Here is a 16608-nt window from a genome sequence, read left to right on the forward strand (position 1 = left end):
CAGAGCTTTTATGGATAATTTTAAAATTGGAATTGGAGAGTGCAGGGGGGGGGGGAATACTTTGCTCTGCAAATTACAAATCTTATCAACAGAACTGAACCTACTCCATTTTAAGCAGAGAGAATTCCTCATCATTAGCTAAAGGTACTAAATAAATAAGGCAGCAAATACGTCAGACAAAGGCAAGTATTTCCTGAGAAACCAAAAATATAAAGCTATTAAAGTAAGTTACTAAACTACCTGAACACAGCCAAAACACTATTTTTCTGTTGTGCTAATATCTGAAAGCAGCGAAGTCTCTGTCTCTCAATGCTAAAAACAACTGTTCTCAATATTATAGAAATTGCATAGGACAACTTCTGATTCCCAAATACATTCTACTTAAAGGCTCTAACAAACCTGACTTCTTCAAGTTTCAAGATCTGAAATAAAAATACTTCAATAGAACACCTGAAGTCACCCTAAGCTACAAAAACATATGTATTCAACTTACTCTCAATTAAACAAACAAACAAAAAAAAAACACAAAAAACCAACACATCAAGGACTATACTCTGTAGCATCTGTAAAAGCATAAACCCTAGCCACACTTTTTAATCTTTTACCTCACTGTCAAAAAATACATCAGCATTCTTTTTAATAAACAATTACTATCAGAAATTTGTCTTGTAAATATTGTAAACCTTAGAACTTCATAATAACTTCCTTCTTTACAACTAACAAACTAAGCCCTACACAATACTCTTCATTGTCAGGAGACAGACACCTGGATCCAGGATACCAAGACATTTACATAGCCAGTCCCTACAAGTTTTACTACAGGTGAGACAGTTCCAAGCAGATGTTTTTTTCAAAAGCATAAATGCAAGTCCAATTGTTACCTCCAAGTGACCTAAACTACCCTATATTACCTAAATAGTTATGAAAAATACTGAGGTTGCATCAGGCACCTAAACATATTTTTGAATACAAATTCTCAAATTAAGTATTTTGTAGGTTCTTTACTAAAAAAATTAATAGTTTGAAAACACACTGATTTTCACCAATTTTATATCTGCTGTATTGAAGGTAACAAAATCTCAAAAATTTTCTATTTTGAGACAAGTTTGTTACCTAGTTTCCCTACCATTTTTTCTAAACCGACATCTTTTTAAAACCATGCTACTTCTCAAAGTCTCCTTGTAATAAACTGTCCAACACAATACCAATGTTTTGGTTTCCAAAAGCAAGTCTTCTGTCCATATCAGTGATAAATCTCGTCCTTCTTGGAACCTCATTTAACTTCAACATCTCTTTAAAACGCCATTCCATTCTTTATAAATGCTAATAGCTACATTGGCTTTTACTTAAATGAAGCCTCTACAAACACTTGCTGAATCATTGATACAATCCACAAGGACTCAAATGCAGTTCATAAACAATGCTGACTTTATTTCTAGTGACCACATATTTTACAATCATCAATCATGAAATTTCAGTTGGCTGACTTGGTTATGCTTTTTGGCAATTCGCCACCACTACTTTCTGGAGCGCCAACTTTGCCCTTCAGATAATAACACCTAAATGCAATCATCTATAAAATCCTAATTTTCTAAGACACTCAAACGTTCTACATAACCACAGCTGCAACCACCTTTTTAATTCAGCATTTGTATTGGTTTTAAAGCAAATATAAACAAGGGAAGTTAATCTGAATATGCATTTTAGATTCTGAAGAAAAACAAAACAAAGCACAACTCATAGCATTGATAAGGCAGTAATGAACAGAACTAAACAGTTTTGTAATACATAGTAAAACACAAGTGAATCGACAAATTGAAAAAAAAAAAAGAAAAAATCAGTAAGTCCTATATTTCTGACTTTACACCATTAATCCTACTATAAGCACAGAAGCAGTGAATAGTAAAAAACCCACTCTTAACTGCACAATTTTAGCATAAAAATCTTAACATGCATTAAAATCTGGAGCTGTCAGTACCACTAAGGGCACTAAAGCCAAAAAAAGGGAAAGAATAATTGACAGTTAATGCAATTACATGCATACCTGGCTAAACGTCTTAGGAACCATTCCACCAAATGATTTCCATTAGAAAGACTTACTCTTTTTGAAGAATAAAGCAAAAGAAAGCATCCTTTACCGTTATGAGCTGGTGGTCCCTCAGAGATATATAGCTGCCTAATTTGCATCATTTCCATGTAGATTTTGAGGCTGTAGGTGTTCAAGTACCAACACTTTTAAGGGAGTGCAACTCGAGTGTTTACCTGACGTTTAATTGACTTTAATTCGGGCATGTACATAGATCATCCTAATTCACCAAACGATCCTGAACTAGATGGACTACAAATAAAACCACAGCAGGGTTTTAAGCAGCTGGCTCATACTGCTGCTGTTTAATCCCCAAAAAGAACACTGCAGCCTTAGCTGACACACATGGCACACTTCAAGTGGTATCAGTTACTTGCCTTTGGAAGTTTAATAGGTGGCTCTTTGGGCTCCTCCTCCTCATCGCTGTCCGAATCCCCACTCTGGACACTGTTCTTTGAAGCCAAAGACACAGACGCTTCCTTTTTCTGCCACTCCAACACACAGTGGCGGACATTGCAGTAAACATTAAAAGCTGAAGGATTGCTATGTAATCTGATATCTGGTATGGTTATTGTACTCTCTAGGTTTTCAGTCTGAAAAACAAGATTGGTTCAAATTTTAGTTTATTAGTCTAGTAAAGTTTCAAGCTTTGCTAAATATAAATAATCTTAACAGTCTCAATAATTTTGACAGACCAAATTAATTCCAAACTGGAGACAACTTTCCTGCTGAAGTACCAGTTATAGTTCAGGCAGGGAAGAAAGAAAGAAAAGGAAAAATTTCAACAGATTCCCTCTAGCTTTCGTCTCTACCCCTCATAACTTGATGAGAACACTGGGACTGAAAATGAAAGTAGCTCAGGCTACAGAACAGTCTAAACCAGTGCCACAGTGATAAGAGCAGCAGAATCAAGCTTTATCTTCTCAACAATCTGTTTTGGGGAGGTTTAATTATAACTGAGTTTTTAAATTCATGCATTGTTAGTCTAGTTATTAGTTGGTAAATATTAAAAATTTAAGCTGTTTTTTAAATATATACTAGAAATTAAGAAAACCCACTTGTTTTGTTGTTAAATGAAAACTGATGCCAAGTTTAAAAACTCCTGTCAGGACGCTGCAGATAATAGTTTTGAGATTAATAATCTAATGGACTAAATACTAAATAAAGAAATCAAGGCCTAGGACTTTACAGGACACCAATTCTGTTTTCAGAAGCCCCAAGCCACAAAGTATGAACTGGGAAACTGTTCTGAGAAACTACCACTACCCTGGCTCACCTTGGTACCTTACTACTAGTGTATTACTGTCAGCCTTGGCCAAGACACAAAGGAGCCTTCATGAGGCTGTCATTGGACTCAGAAAAATAATAAGAAAAAACATTTTTTAAAAAATATTTTTAAAAATCTGCTCTGTACTTTCCAAGTCTGCAACAGTAAGATGAAAGAGGAGGTATGACTGACTTGAAAAAACATAACTTCACGAAAAATTAATTCCCAGGTAGGGTTATTCTTTCTATTTGGTTGTATACTAGCAAAGACCAGGCTGGTTTGAGCCCAGGCTTTGAAAACTGGATTTCAGGCATATGGAAGGAAGAAAGTCTCTGTAACACCCTGCTGTAGACAAAAGGCACAAAGGCCATGTAAGGAGAGAGAGCCCAGGTTAAGAGTGTAGGACAAATGTGCTTGACCATGCAAGGCAAAATGTGGGGGATTATCAGGCCAGACAGACTCAGGGTCGTGACTAACTTCACAAGGTCATTTTGCTTTCTTGTATTCTTGAGGTATAGGGGGAGGAGGGGCACAGTGGGAGTGGAGGCTTTTTGCCTTTTTTTTTATTTATAGGGTATTAATATAGTGCATTGCCACATTCATCTTGCACAAAATTACGCAGTGAATTATACTACAGTGATTTGAAACAGATCATTGAGAGAAGCGATGAGAAAGAGAACGTTAAACTAGCAGAGGAGAGGTAAAAGAAATTTGAGAACCAGTGAATTGGGCAGTATTTTAATGGGGTGATTTATTTTTCTACAATATGGTTGCCACAATTTTCTACATCAAAAACGTTTTTATCTGCACATACATTTTTATTAATACCAGAAATAACACAAGACTAAGGTAGACATTTTAACACTGTATGTTAAAAAACATGACAAAAAATTCAAAATTACTTGAAAATATTTAATCGTTTACATATTCTCTATCCTTGACTATAGTATTATTCTCACTGTACTGGTATATATTTGCCTATCCTCCCTTTCAATTATTACTAAAGTCACTACAAGCTAGAAAATTAAGAAGCAATGCTTTATACTATGCAACTTATTTTATCAAACACAGACTGTGTGTTAATTTTTCTCACCTGCATCAGTGTTAGCAGTAGCAACAAAAATTTAAAGATAATGAAGGAGGAAAAAGAAAAAGCTGGATAAAGTTCTCTACACGCATACCCAAGTTTGGCAGTTCTTTTTCTTTAGCTCAACAGAACTTCTGCCATTAGCAATTGTAAGACAGCAAAGTTTACTCCTTGTTCAATATTAGTATCTTTGAAATAGTAAAGCTCCTGTTAAAAACCCCACAATATTAATCAGTGCAAGAACCCGAAGTACAACCTCATATGTTATTCCACTATCAAACTGTATCAAAATAAATTTTGATTCACCCCACTGATAAGGAGGTCCTACAAATTTTGAAGCTTATTCAACACCAGAAAACTGAACGGTTATAAGATGTAACTCTTCTGTACATCAAGTATCCATACACATTAACCCAAAAGATTTTGCAGCTCCTGTTAAGGCAAATACATAGTATAAGCTTTCAGCTTTAAAGCTAGCTCAATTGAATGAACAGGATGAATTCCTTAGTAAACTTAATTTACTAAAGTTTTTTACTCACAGTTACAGGAAGAAAAAGATTTCAGAGGCACCAAATATTTATCTGAAAGTTCACTTATCTAGGTAATATCACATACTGTAACTAACTTCTGTGAAGAGTTTCCATTCCAATTCTTTCTTGTCTGCTCAGCTAAGTCTTAGATCCAGAAGAGCCTAAGTTCTGTAGCTCATAGAGTCTCATTCGAAACAGCCTGGCCAAACTGTTAAACCAGCCCAGATAATTTTACATATTACAGTGCTAGATAAAATCAGCGTATGCTTTCTTGCCCATTAATGACAAGCTAACTAATTTTCAGAAATGAACTCCTTATTCTCAATACTTTACAACTATTAACCAGTAAGCACTTTAACTATTTTATCTCTATGTTCAGTGTTTTGCTTTTCTATGATGGTGCCTGAAGAATATTTAGATACCCTAATATCCTACCCAGACTTTAGTACAGCACAACAACCTCAAGGAACTTCATCATAAAGTAAAAAACACTGATGTGATTTGTGATGGATTTGCTCAAGTCTAAGAGGTCTAACTATAACACTCATAGTTGATAGGTCTTCAAAACAAACATCTGTTCAAAACTGGATGTATATAAGCAGGGTGTACAAACATCACTTTCTTAGATTTCCTTTACATAAGGCAAGAATGGAGCTGATGATAAAACAAAAACACAAAAAATTGTAAAACTTTCTGCCCCTCTAATGCAAATGCTCATTCAGTAAGCAGCTTTTTTTTGTTGTTTTTTCTTTTCTTCAACAGTGGTAGAGAAAGTATTCAAAACAGTTATCAGAAGGTTTTTTCCATATGAAACAAGTTTTATTCCTTTCCAGATAACAGATTTCTAACTTCATTGATGTCAGATAGACTTAGCAAGTCAGAAAACCGGGATATAAGTTCATCCCATCATCATCTGAAAGTTTACTTTTCTGCAGCTAATGAATACCCTTCTAGTCATAAAAACTTCTCCAATATTATGAGACTCATGATATCACCTATACAATCTTGCTGCTGACTCAGAGATTTTGAGGTAGAATAGCTCAGTAAGAAAATCTAACCAATACCTGTGTCTACAGAACTTCACTTAGTAATTCTTTTATCAAACTAATAAGGTCTACTTAGCTTACAATTCTCTTAATGATACTACATTTCATGTTGGCACAAAATATATCTACATTGCCAAGAAAAACAGTAGAATATTAAACCAAAATGTTAATCAATTTCTAAGAACTCACTAAAGCAATTTATTAATTTTCCACAGATATAGAATTATTAATAATCCAAACAGACTGCTCTTGAGCTATAGGATACATTATTTCAGAAAGCAGTGCCTTACAGCTTGTTTTCATGGTGTTAAAAGAGTATCGAGATTCATGACACTTGGGAATAAGGCGAAGAGCAGCAATCACTTTCTCCACCTCTGAATGTCCTATTCTTAATGGCTACTTGAATATTGCAATCCAAAGCACTCACTAAATTTGCCTACAAACTCAGTTTCCAGACGGCCTAAGTAGAAGATGAGATGATAACTTCTATACTAGTTTTTCTCCCAAAGCATCTGGTTTCTTGGAAAATGAAATTGCTACCACTTGCAAAAAGAAGAGGGCTTACAGACTGGAAAACAGAACGATGCCGTTTGACTCCCTAACACAGTGGGACGTTCTGAATCTTCATCTTTGCCGTTTTACTTGGTATCATCAAAAACTAAATACGTACCTTCTTGGTAAAACATTGTAAAACTTAAATATCCACCATTGATGAACACAGTTTTAAACACCTGAAGATTTCTTGTGTGTTACTTTTTATCTTCTGAAAGATAAGACACCAACTTATCAGAGAGTGATCAAAGCACAGATGCCCGCACCCTGATGCCTGGCTTGTCCTTGTAAACATATAGTCCCTGCTAAATGGAAGAATGAATTATGGAGGAGAGGGTTTGGTTCAAAAGATAAGAGCAACCTACTCCTAATTGCTCTTCTCAGTTAGCCTTTTGTAATGTTCCAGTACACTCAAGGAAAGGAGGGGGAAAAACCAAAACCCTCTGGTCTCCTTTACACTTGTCTCACATAAAGAAACTGTTTTCCCTACAGATGAAACCTATACATAGCTTATTTTCTGAGCTATTTGTTTTCTTCCTCTTGAATCAGATTACTGTAGTAATGGTTTATTCTTAAATATGATGGAAATAGACTATAATCTAGGAGAGGAAAGCTAATCTGCTGTTAAAGATGGATCAGGTTATAATAACCCACTGATCTAATCCATGTGTGACACTGAGAAGAGAAGCTCACCAAATTCTTCTTCCGACAGTCTAAAGATCTCTTAGAAAGGGATGCCCTCTTGAGGTTAAAAGACAAATAATACAGAAGCCACTGAAAACAATGCCAAATTATTTGAGAACCTACATGTGTTTTTAATGAGACAAAATTCATCGCGGTCGATCTGTTTTACACATCTATTCATTGGTTTACAATTAATTTGTCTGCTACATGAACCTCCCCCTTAAAGTTTTATCCCTTCCATTTATATAAAGCTAAAAAAGTCATAGTTTAAAACTTCTGCATAAACTGAACAAGTAGATGCCAATTATTTCAAGTACAAGCTGTGTTTGGTGGACTCCAGTTTTCCAGTTTTCTTCAAATAACATTATGAAAACCGAAGATGGTGAACTGTGGTCTTCTGTCTTAGTCTCTCTCAATCCAAGTGTGCTAAGCAGCACTTGCATGAAATAACAAAGGAGAAAAATATCCAGGGTGTCGGAAGGAAGGGGGGGTAGGGCTAGCACCAATATCTGTAGAGATGGGAAAAGTCACATGGCCTTACAATTTTCTGGTGATGTTCTTTGCCAAAAGGAAAAAAAAAAAAGAGGGGGAGGCAGGTAGGGACTGGAATCCAAGGTGCTACACCCATGTCTAACAATCAGATACTTGTTTTCTATGTAAAACTCACTTACGTCAGCAGTGAATTTCTAAAGCCAAAACAGACTTTATACCTCCATTTAAAAAATAGATACTAAACCACAAATCCAAAAATTAGTGACAGTTCAAATACCAGTGATTACAGCACGATCCAGCTTAGAATGAGGCTCAAACTACTGGGCCATGTTAAACACCAATTAATTTTATACCTATCATGTTCTAATATTTAATGCTTAAATGGTAGAAACTATTTTCTTCTAGTTGCTCAACAATTACTTCTTTTTTAAAGTTCTCTCCTCTTCCATTAGTCAATCCTTTTTAGTAAGCACAGGATATAAGTAACAATTTTTTGGGTTCTTTCATCTTATTCTTGATTTAATGCCCTTTCTACCTCTAATAACTATATGAAGAGAAAGCTTCCATCTCTGCCGACCAAAAGACCCTGTCTCTTCAACAAATAAACCAATGCACACAAACTCTACTGCTCAGAATGTCCAATAGTGAAAGATTTTTCAATCTGCTCTATTTTAAAGCTTCCAAATGGAAGCCCACATTTTTCTGACAACAGACACATCCATTTTCAGACATTCCAGTGCAAAAATAATCACTGTGCTGATTCTGCCACGGTAAGTATTGGGAAGCATTGAAAAGTATAAAAAAACCCCACAAACAAAAAACCCCTCCCACAAACAAACCAACTACAAAAAAAAAAAAAAAAAAAAAAAAAAAAAAAAAAAAAAAAAAAAAAAAAAAAATATATATATATATAAACAAAACTACCCCACTTTGTTAGTTTCATAACCTGAAGATATGAAGGTGGTTTTATCTTCCCCTTCTCAGCTACATTTTTCAGGAAATACACAATTTTTTGCTATCATGCGGAAATGAGCTGGAGTGCGTTTCTGTACCTGAGTCACTCAGAATGAAGACCTATTTCCAAGGGTCAACCCTGGCCTGCCTCAAACAGTGTCTAGAATAATGGCATCAGTAAAAGACACACAAAAACCCATTACGACTTTTAAAGATATAAATCTCAATGCTTCAAGTTGAAAATTACTTAAACCCATGAAAAAAATCTCGCGGACAACCTTCCACAGGGATGAGGTCAGGAGACTATCAGTTAGTGCCATATCCATAATTACTCACAAGAAGTGGCCTTTCATATATTCACATTGCCTTGGTCAAGGATTGTGCCACTTCATTGCACTCCAATGCAACTAACTCTAGGAACTACATCCAACTCTTTCTGTCACCAGACAGAACACACCGACTAACTACATTCTGCGAAATTTCTCTGAATTTCTAACTTGGCTCTCTTTGTTGACAGTGGGTTGATAAAGTCATGGAGAGGACAGAGCTAAAACTTCTTATAGCAACTGAAAAAAGGACTGAGAAATTCAGTTTGGACAACAAGTATTTTACTGTACAGTGCTGAGAACAGAAGCGAAGATAAGTTCTTTCTACACCATAGTCTGAAGCTGCACTACGTGAGATAAGCAGAATAATCTCCTAAGTCTCCAAAAAGTCAATACCAAATTAATAGATAGAGGGTTTGCTTCACCCTCCCAAAGTCATCTGTCCTGAGATACAGTAACTACATGAGGTTTGGCAAAGAGGGATAAGATGGCCAAGTGGTTCTACACAAAATTTGTATGGTAAGGACATTCAACTGACTAGAAAGTGTTTTCACTGGATATTTCAGCGGTTCTGTCCCTCAGAACCATTCCAAAAATGAGCTCTCTACTGACTACAGACCTTCATGTCTGCAGCAAGCCTTCATGAAAGTCTAAGACTCTAGCTTACATACTGAAATAATAGCTCTCTATTAATAGAGAAAGAATGTAGCACAGTAGTATTTTAAAATAGCATTGTTAATTTATCCTCTCTAAAGAGTGAAGATGTAAACATTTTTTATTAAGTTCATGGTATGGTTCCCATGCATTTAAAGTGATGGAAGGCAGGTCACACTGGGAGAAAACATTAACAGAACCACTTAGGTATCATCTATTACTTTTTCCATTATGGAGGAATTTTCAGAGGTAACTTTGGAATCCTTAGACTGCTCCCTTTCTTCTTTAGCTGATATGACCAAATCTGTGCAGCAGTAGTCTTTAACTGTTGGCTAGACATAGATCTCAAAATTTACCTCTAAGACCAACATGTTTAGCTACACTCAGGTTTTAGGAACTGGAGAACTAAAAAACACTGTTCCTGACGAACAATAGTAGCAGAAGCAGTTGAATAAGCTTAACATTGGTATCACGGTCATGTAGGATACAGTAAACAGACAACACTGGTTTAATATTGATGCCTCTAAACAAATAAATTGTTAGTCACACTTAGGTTTTCTTGTATTTCTCTCAACTGAAGTTACTGTCATTTTTGAGTCAGAACTTTGTCAGGTTAGTTACAGGTTTACCTTGTTGCGTGTTTTTACTTTCAATTTAGTCTTCTGTTTTCTTTTCAACTTTTTCTTGCTAAAAAGTTTCTTACTTCTGAAAAAGAGAAGAAAAGCAATGAGAACAAAATTAATAAACTCCCTTCTGTACTCTGCGGTAAAAAGCACAGAAGGAAAAAATGTCAGAAGCACTCTAAATTTTATTCTTGTAGGCAAAGGGAATAATCACAGGTAGAATTTCAGAGTATAAATCAGAATACAAAGCACTTAAAATTATGCTTTCCTAATGCTACACTGAATTATGGGCCTTTACTCTCATCTATTTAACCGGAGTATATGCTAAGACAGAAAGAAGTCCCTGAGCTTTCTACTGGGTTACCCTATTGTTTCTATTACAAGTTCATTAGTGCCAGAGCGATGCTAGAAGCAATAATTATTGACCATTCTCAGTACAACAACCTGTTAGAACAGAACATTGCTTTGTGAAGTCTTTACCACACTAAGACTCAAGCCTTCCACGACCAAAAGTAAGCTTTAAAAATATATCATTTAGCAGAAGATTCAGTTGATGGAAGAAACTGCAGCTTCTTTACCTTTTGTTTGGACGTTTTCCGCCCTTTACTTTAAAGACTTAATATCTATCCCTTTACATTACAGACGTAGCTAGCACACACTTTTCTAAGCTCTTGTAATCCTCTACTGCCTACACCCATTCCTTCCACACTCTTCTTCTCCTCCACTTTACTACCCAGGAAAAAAAGAAAAGACATCATACAAAAAAATACCATATGCCCATATACTTGTTCTGTCATCATCACTGACATTACTCTGAAATGCATGTTTTTTAACCTACTGGTTTTTCAGATAAATCCTCCAAAATAAAGAAAAAAGTCATATGTTAACTGTGCAGCATACAGCTCGACTTATATAGTACTTCAAGCAACAGCTACTAACATTCCTCTGTACTACAAACTTTACTCAAATAGCTTACAGTTCAGATTAGTTGAAAAATAAGATTATTACATCTAAAAATCACAGGCAGTGAGAAGCTGCACTTTCAGTAACAGACCGAGAATCAGAAGAACCTTACTATTTCATTTGAACAACTTTGTTCTAAATAAAAATTCTGAGGTTCTAAAAGCATAGTGGTTACTTGTCCCATACAGCATTCAGACTGCAAGAATATAGAAACCTCATGGTCCAGCACTTATAAGCTGGAAAAACCAAAGCCTGACCAATTGAAGACAGCAATGAGAATACACGCTCAAACAAAGAATTTCATCAGAATATGACTAGCTGCTTCCTAGAAATGTCACCACTTTTCCCCTCTTGACCTGTATTAAGAGGAAGATATGTTCCTCAAGGCACTTCCTGCAGAAACAAACCAGCTCACCACTTTTCTTTTAAGGAATAAACACCATTATCCTGGAGTCAAAAGAACTGATTCAGTGAGCAGCAAGGGTGAATTCCCCCACCACCTCCAGTAAGTTAAAGCTTACAAAGAGAATGGAGATGACTGCTCAACGTCATAGCCCCCAACAGTAAAGTTTCAATATGTAACAGCATATAAGCTATTTAAGAAGCAAGGAAAAAAAAAAAAAAAACAACAACTTCATATAACCTTTACTGCTCAAATTTCAACAAACTCCATAGTCTAACTCACTATTTAGTTTTTCATTAATCGGACAGTTTTTTCTTCCTTAATAGAATTCAATGCATGTCAATCTGCTGTCAAACAAGAGAACAGTGCAGGCCCTTCCATTCTGTAGCCACTCAATCTTCTGCTCTGGACCTCATGACCTTTTATGAAACTTGAGCCCTAACTTTCAGTTTCAAAGTCCTGATGAAAGTATCTAATGGGTTCTCCTACTCCATACCGCAGGTAAACCATGTCGACCAAAGCTGAAAACAGTACTTGTTGTTTGCTGTTAGGAAGAGGAAGAACAAATGTCTCATTCCCTCCAAGGTCACACTTTTAACTGCATTCCAGGTATTACTTGGCAGCTTCACAGCAATATGGCATAGCCGACCTATTTAACCCAGACTAGCAAGAAAACATTTCCCTGCAAACCTCAAAATTGAGTTTCCAATACTTTTTATCTATTTGTGCTAATAATTATGCCTTTTAAACACGGTATGACTTGCACTTGCCACACACAACTTGATAAGCATAGCTTTTTTCTTTTTGTTTTAAAAGGTACTAATTCAAATTGCCAAGACATTTCAAATTTAATCCTTCCTGCCAAACTCCTTGAAAACTCTCCACATTTGTTACAGTCTGCAAACATTATAAACACTTTTTTCATCATGTAAATATTTCACTGGACCACTCCTTGTAATTCTTGCAAGTATTTCTTTGTGTTTATGCATACATCTGAAAAACCCCCAAATTGAGCCTTTTCCCTCCCCCCAAGATTTCCATAGTAACAAAACCTCTGCCATTTGGCAGATTACCTTCATTTGTCATGACACCTACACTGTTTTTTCAAATTAGCAAACAGGAAAGATCAGCAGTGGGTTTACTGACAGTGCTAAGATCTCTCTCATTTATACAACAATTAAAGATGCTTCAAGTAGCAGCACTACTGCTGCAGCAGTCTGACTGCTCCACTGTGGCAGTCTTTATCTTCAGCATGTTTGGGGCTTGAATAATTTTACACGGAAGCAGTTCAGGATAGAAATGCAAGAGTAAGAATCCACAATTGTCTCCCTGTATTTTCTAAAAATGAACTCTCAAGGAGTTGGGAAGTAAACTTTCTTCCATATCCAAACAAACCTTCAGAACAAGTAAGCAATTAATCAATAAAAAATACCTCATCACACTAATTTTATAAATAGTTCTGAGCAATCTACAATTACTATGCATAACACTAATATATTCACAATGTATCTGCATGCAATGAAGATATATATAAGACTGTTCACAGTTCTACCATATATACCATAACACTAAAATGTTTTAATATTCAGAAAAAAAGTGTAAAACATGGGCAAATATATTCATGAAAAACAATGTTAAGCAGATTATGAGTAATTTCCTGTTGGAAACCACATGTGTTAATTATAAGCCCAACTCTTCTACTGCATGAAGATTAACAAGATTTGATACAGCTCAGCTGGATTTTTTAGCTAAATTATTAATTATATTGTTGGTTAACAATTGTAAAATGCTGTTAGCTGTCATTTGTAAAGGTCTTGATACTCTGTACTGACAATCAGCTTCCGCTGGCAAAAGGCCTTTAGCCTCCAACTTCTAACTCAACTGTTGATACCATTTAGTTCACAGAAAACAAACATTCATTACCAGCAGTCTCAGGCAGGCTTTCTGGAACCTGCTTCAAGACAATGAAACACTGGAGACCAAATTTTTAACTAGACCACAAAGGAAGTGCAGGTCAAATGAGCACAGAACATAAAGACACCTTGACAAAAACTACTTGCAGCAAATGTACACAAAGAAACGGTGAATAGTGCAATTACAGCCTTTACAGAAAAATCTGCTGAGAATAAAATAAATACCTAAAACGTTCAACCCTGGAATATGAAATAATTGCCTCAAATCAAAGGCAGGGGGAAAAAAAGGAGAGGAAAGGGAAGGTTGGGCAATAACCAGTTGCTTGACAATTTAGAATAGGTAAAACAGCTGTTCAATGACATGTTTACAACTTCTAATCAGGTTTGTAGCAGCTGTAGTAGGAGGAATAAAGGCACACTTTAGTTTATTTGTTCTGTACCAGAAGTAGCATCAGCTAGTACTTGGACTATTTGATGCATTATTAGGGGGACACTGATCAGTTGTCTCAACACCATTGCTCTTACTCTGCTTAAAAGAGATGAAGAAATGCAAACAGAGCATCTTCCCTCAAGGTGCACTCTTGAACTGCAATGCATAAGCTTAAACTTGAGAGAAGCTTTACATTTTGAGTGTGCTCCTCCCTTCAATGCTGTTACTGAATTACTCAACATAGGTTAACACTTATGTTAGTATTACACCCACGTAAGATCCTCTAGACTAAATGTTACACCAAATGTGCGTCTAATGAGTGGAAAAAATATTATTCCATCTCTGCTGCTGAGGCAGAATAGGAACAACAAAAGTCTTATTTAAGTGCTGTCTGATCTAAAATTCGTGCTTCTGAAACAATGGTACCAAAGACCACAGTAGCTAGTACAGTATTAGACACAGTTGTTCTGCTGTTCAATCCTTAAATACACTTTTGAAAAATCTGGGAATTTAGTAAACCACATGCTAACACACGCTCAATTTTTAAAGGCTTCCAAGTGAATTTAACTCAGTACATTTGTCTAAACTTGCTTGCTCTTTTTCAAGGGCTACGGATCTTTGGGAAGAAGTATACTGCATTCAGACAAATGACAAATGTATTCTGTTATTCTGTTTCCGTAACTGCTTACGCACCACAGTTAGCTTAAGCATTCAAGGGCTTGTGGAAATTCACTTAGGAGGCAGTAACCCCTCAGTAAACACTGAAAATGGAACAGTCAGGTTTGTGGTATCAAACAATTCTTTTGTTTCCTCCATTAGGTGAACTACTGATGCTGGTGATCAACTTAGTTATACAAGATGAAAGAAGCATTTGCTTCTGAACAGCCCAAATTGAAATCCCAAACTCAGGCTGTCAAGGAAACCACAACAGCAAGCTATTATCACTCATGTAGTGATCATCAAGTCTGAAGATGTTTCATCACAGCATTGTTATACTGGATGAAGTGACAGTGCAGGTGAAGTTCAGGGACCTGAAAGAAGGGAGCAAGACAAAAACAGGATCACAAACCTAGACTTCATAAGAATAGACTTCATCAGTCAAGAAGAACCTGTTCATCAATCTGCTTTGAAGAATCTACGGGATACGGCTCCCTGGAGAGAAAGGATGCAGAAGTGTTGGAGTCCAGGGCATTCCTTTGGTTGCCCTAGAGGATCAGAGACCTGGGCAGGGGGTCTGGGACCCCAGCCCAGAGCTCAGAGAGACACTGGCTTTGATCTCAGTCCATGGGAAAGGCTTCTTGCACTGCAGGAAGCATTGCAGGCCACAAGAGTGTGAAAGATTGTAGTTTAGTATATCAAAGAGGGGAAAAACCAGTATATTTAGGTTTATAGCATTGAAGTGAATGGGGACAAGATGGAGAATTTGGGGTGTTGTCTCCTTCTTCTTCATTCTCCTTCCCTCACTCCATTTCTGCAGTGACGTGGCACAAAGTAGTTAGTGAGGATTGGGTCAGAGTAAAGATGACCTTTTTAGTAATAGTGATAGACATTGGTAAGAAATAGTAAATATAAAATATGTAGCAATTAGTATAAAAGATAAGGACAACCCAGCTCGGGGGGAGACGTGAGAAGTCCAAGCCACGGCAAACATCTGTTGGACACTGAGAAAACTGTAAGACAAGAAACAATAAACGAAGTATGCAACCTTGAAAATCAGAGCTCAAAGACTCCGCCTCTTTCATCCGTTTGGCTCAGAGCTTTGTAGAGGGCAAGAAAGACTCTAAAACCACCTGAACGCCGGGGAATTAAGCCCCGACACAGAAGAGCTCTCCAATGCCAGCAGCTTGGGGTAGTTGACTCATGCTCTATGCACAAGTTGCAACGCTAAATGCACCAGCTCTGGGCACCCCTGTACAAGAGACACTTGTTTACTGGAGTGAGTCCTGAGAAAGGCCACTAAGATGCTTAAAGAACTGGAGGTTCTGCCGTATGAGGAGAAACCAAGCAAGAAGAGATTGTCTGGCTGTGGAAAGAGAAAACCTGGGAGGGTAGGGGTGGAAGAGCCTCCGTGTGAATATCTCCACCTCCACTTAATGGGAGAGAGCAAAGATGATGGAAACAATATCCAATATCTTCTAAGCAATATCCAGTGACAGGCCAAGAGACAATGGAGAAAAAAAAATAAATACAGGGAGTTCCAATTAAACCTAAGAACTGTAAAAAATTATCAAAGACTGGAACAGGTTGCCCTGAGAGCCTCTCCTTCCTTTAGGATGCTGAAAATACAACTGGGATGATGTTTAGAGCAACCTGCTCCGGCTGATCCTACTTTGAGTGCTCGACAGTCTCCAGAAGCCCCTTCTAATTTCAATTATTCTGTGATCTTCACCATTTGCTTATAAAACAACATAAAATTTGACTGTACAATAAACATGCTTCTGCACTGTAGAAAGAGTATCTTTTCTCAGTCTGAGTTTTGCATTTTTCCTGGTGCCATGCCATGTTTCTGATTACGCTTCCAAGTAGAGACATACTGAGCTTTTCATCTGTTCACCATCTGGATCAGCAAACAGACATCGAAATCAAGCATAGGAGCAA

General features: G+C 36.7%; 1 protein-coding gene across 3 annotated transcripts in view; it reads right to left on the reverse strand.

The window, feature by feature from the left end:
* MYCBP2 (MYC binding protein 2) overlaps positions 1-16608 on the reverse strand; it is a 171357-nt gene that overhangs the window by 138324 nt on the left and 16425 nt on the right. For all 3 annotated transcript variants that reach the window (XM_040055506.2, XM_040055504.2, XM_058419388.1), the window contains exons 2-3: positions 10308-10383; positions 2464-2679 (exon numbers count right to left, since the gene is read on the reverse strand). In XM_040055506.2, coding sequence (XP_039911440.1) covers positions 2464-2679; positions 10308-10383 — 292 coding nt within the window. The remainder of the gene's footprint in view (positions 1-2463; positions 2680-10307; positions 10384-16608) is intronic.

Source organism: Hirundo rustica, chromosome 2, assembly GCF_015227805.2.
Source record: "Hirundo rustica isolate bHirRus1 chromosome 2, bHirRus1.pri.v3, whole genome shotgun sequence".
Taxonomy (NCBI): domain Eukaryota; kingdom Metazoa; phylum Chordata; class Aves; order Passeriformes; family Hirundinidae; genus Hirundo; species Hirundo rustica.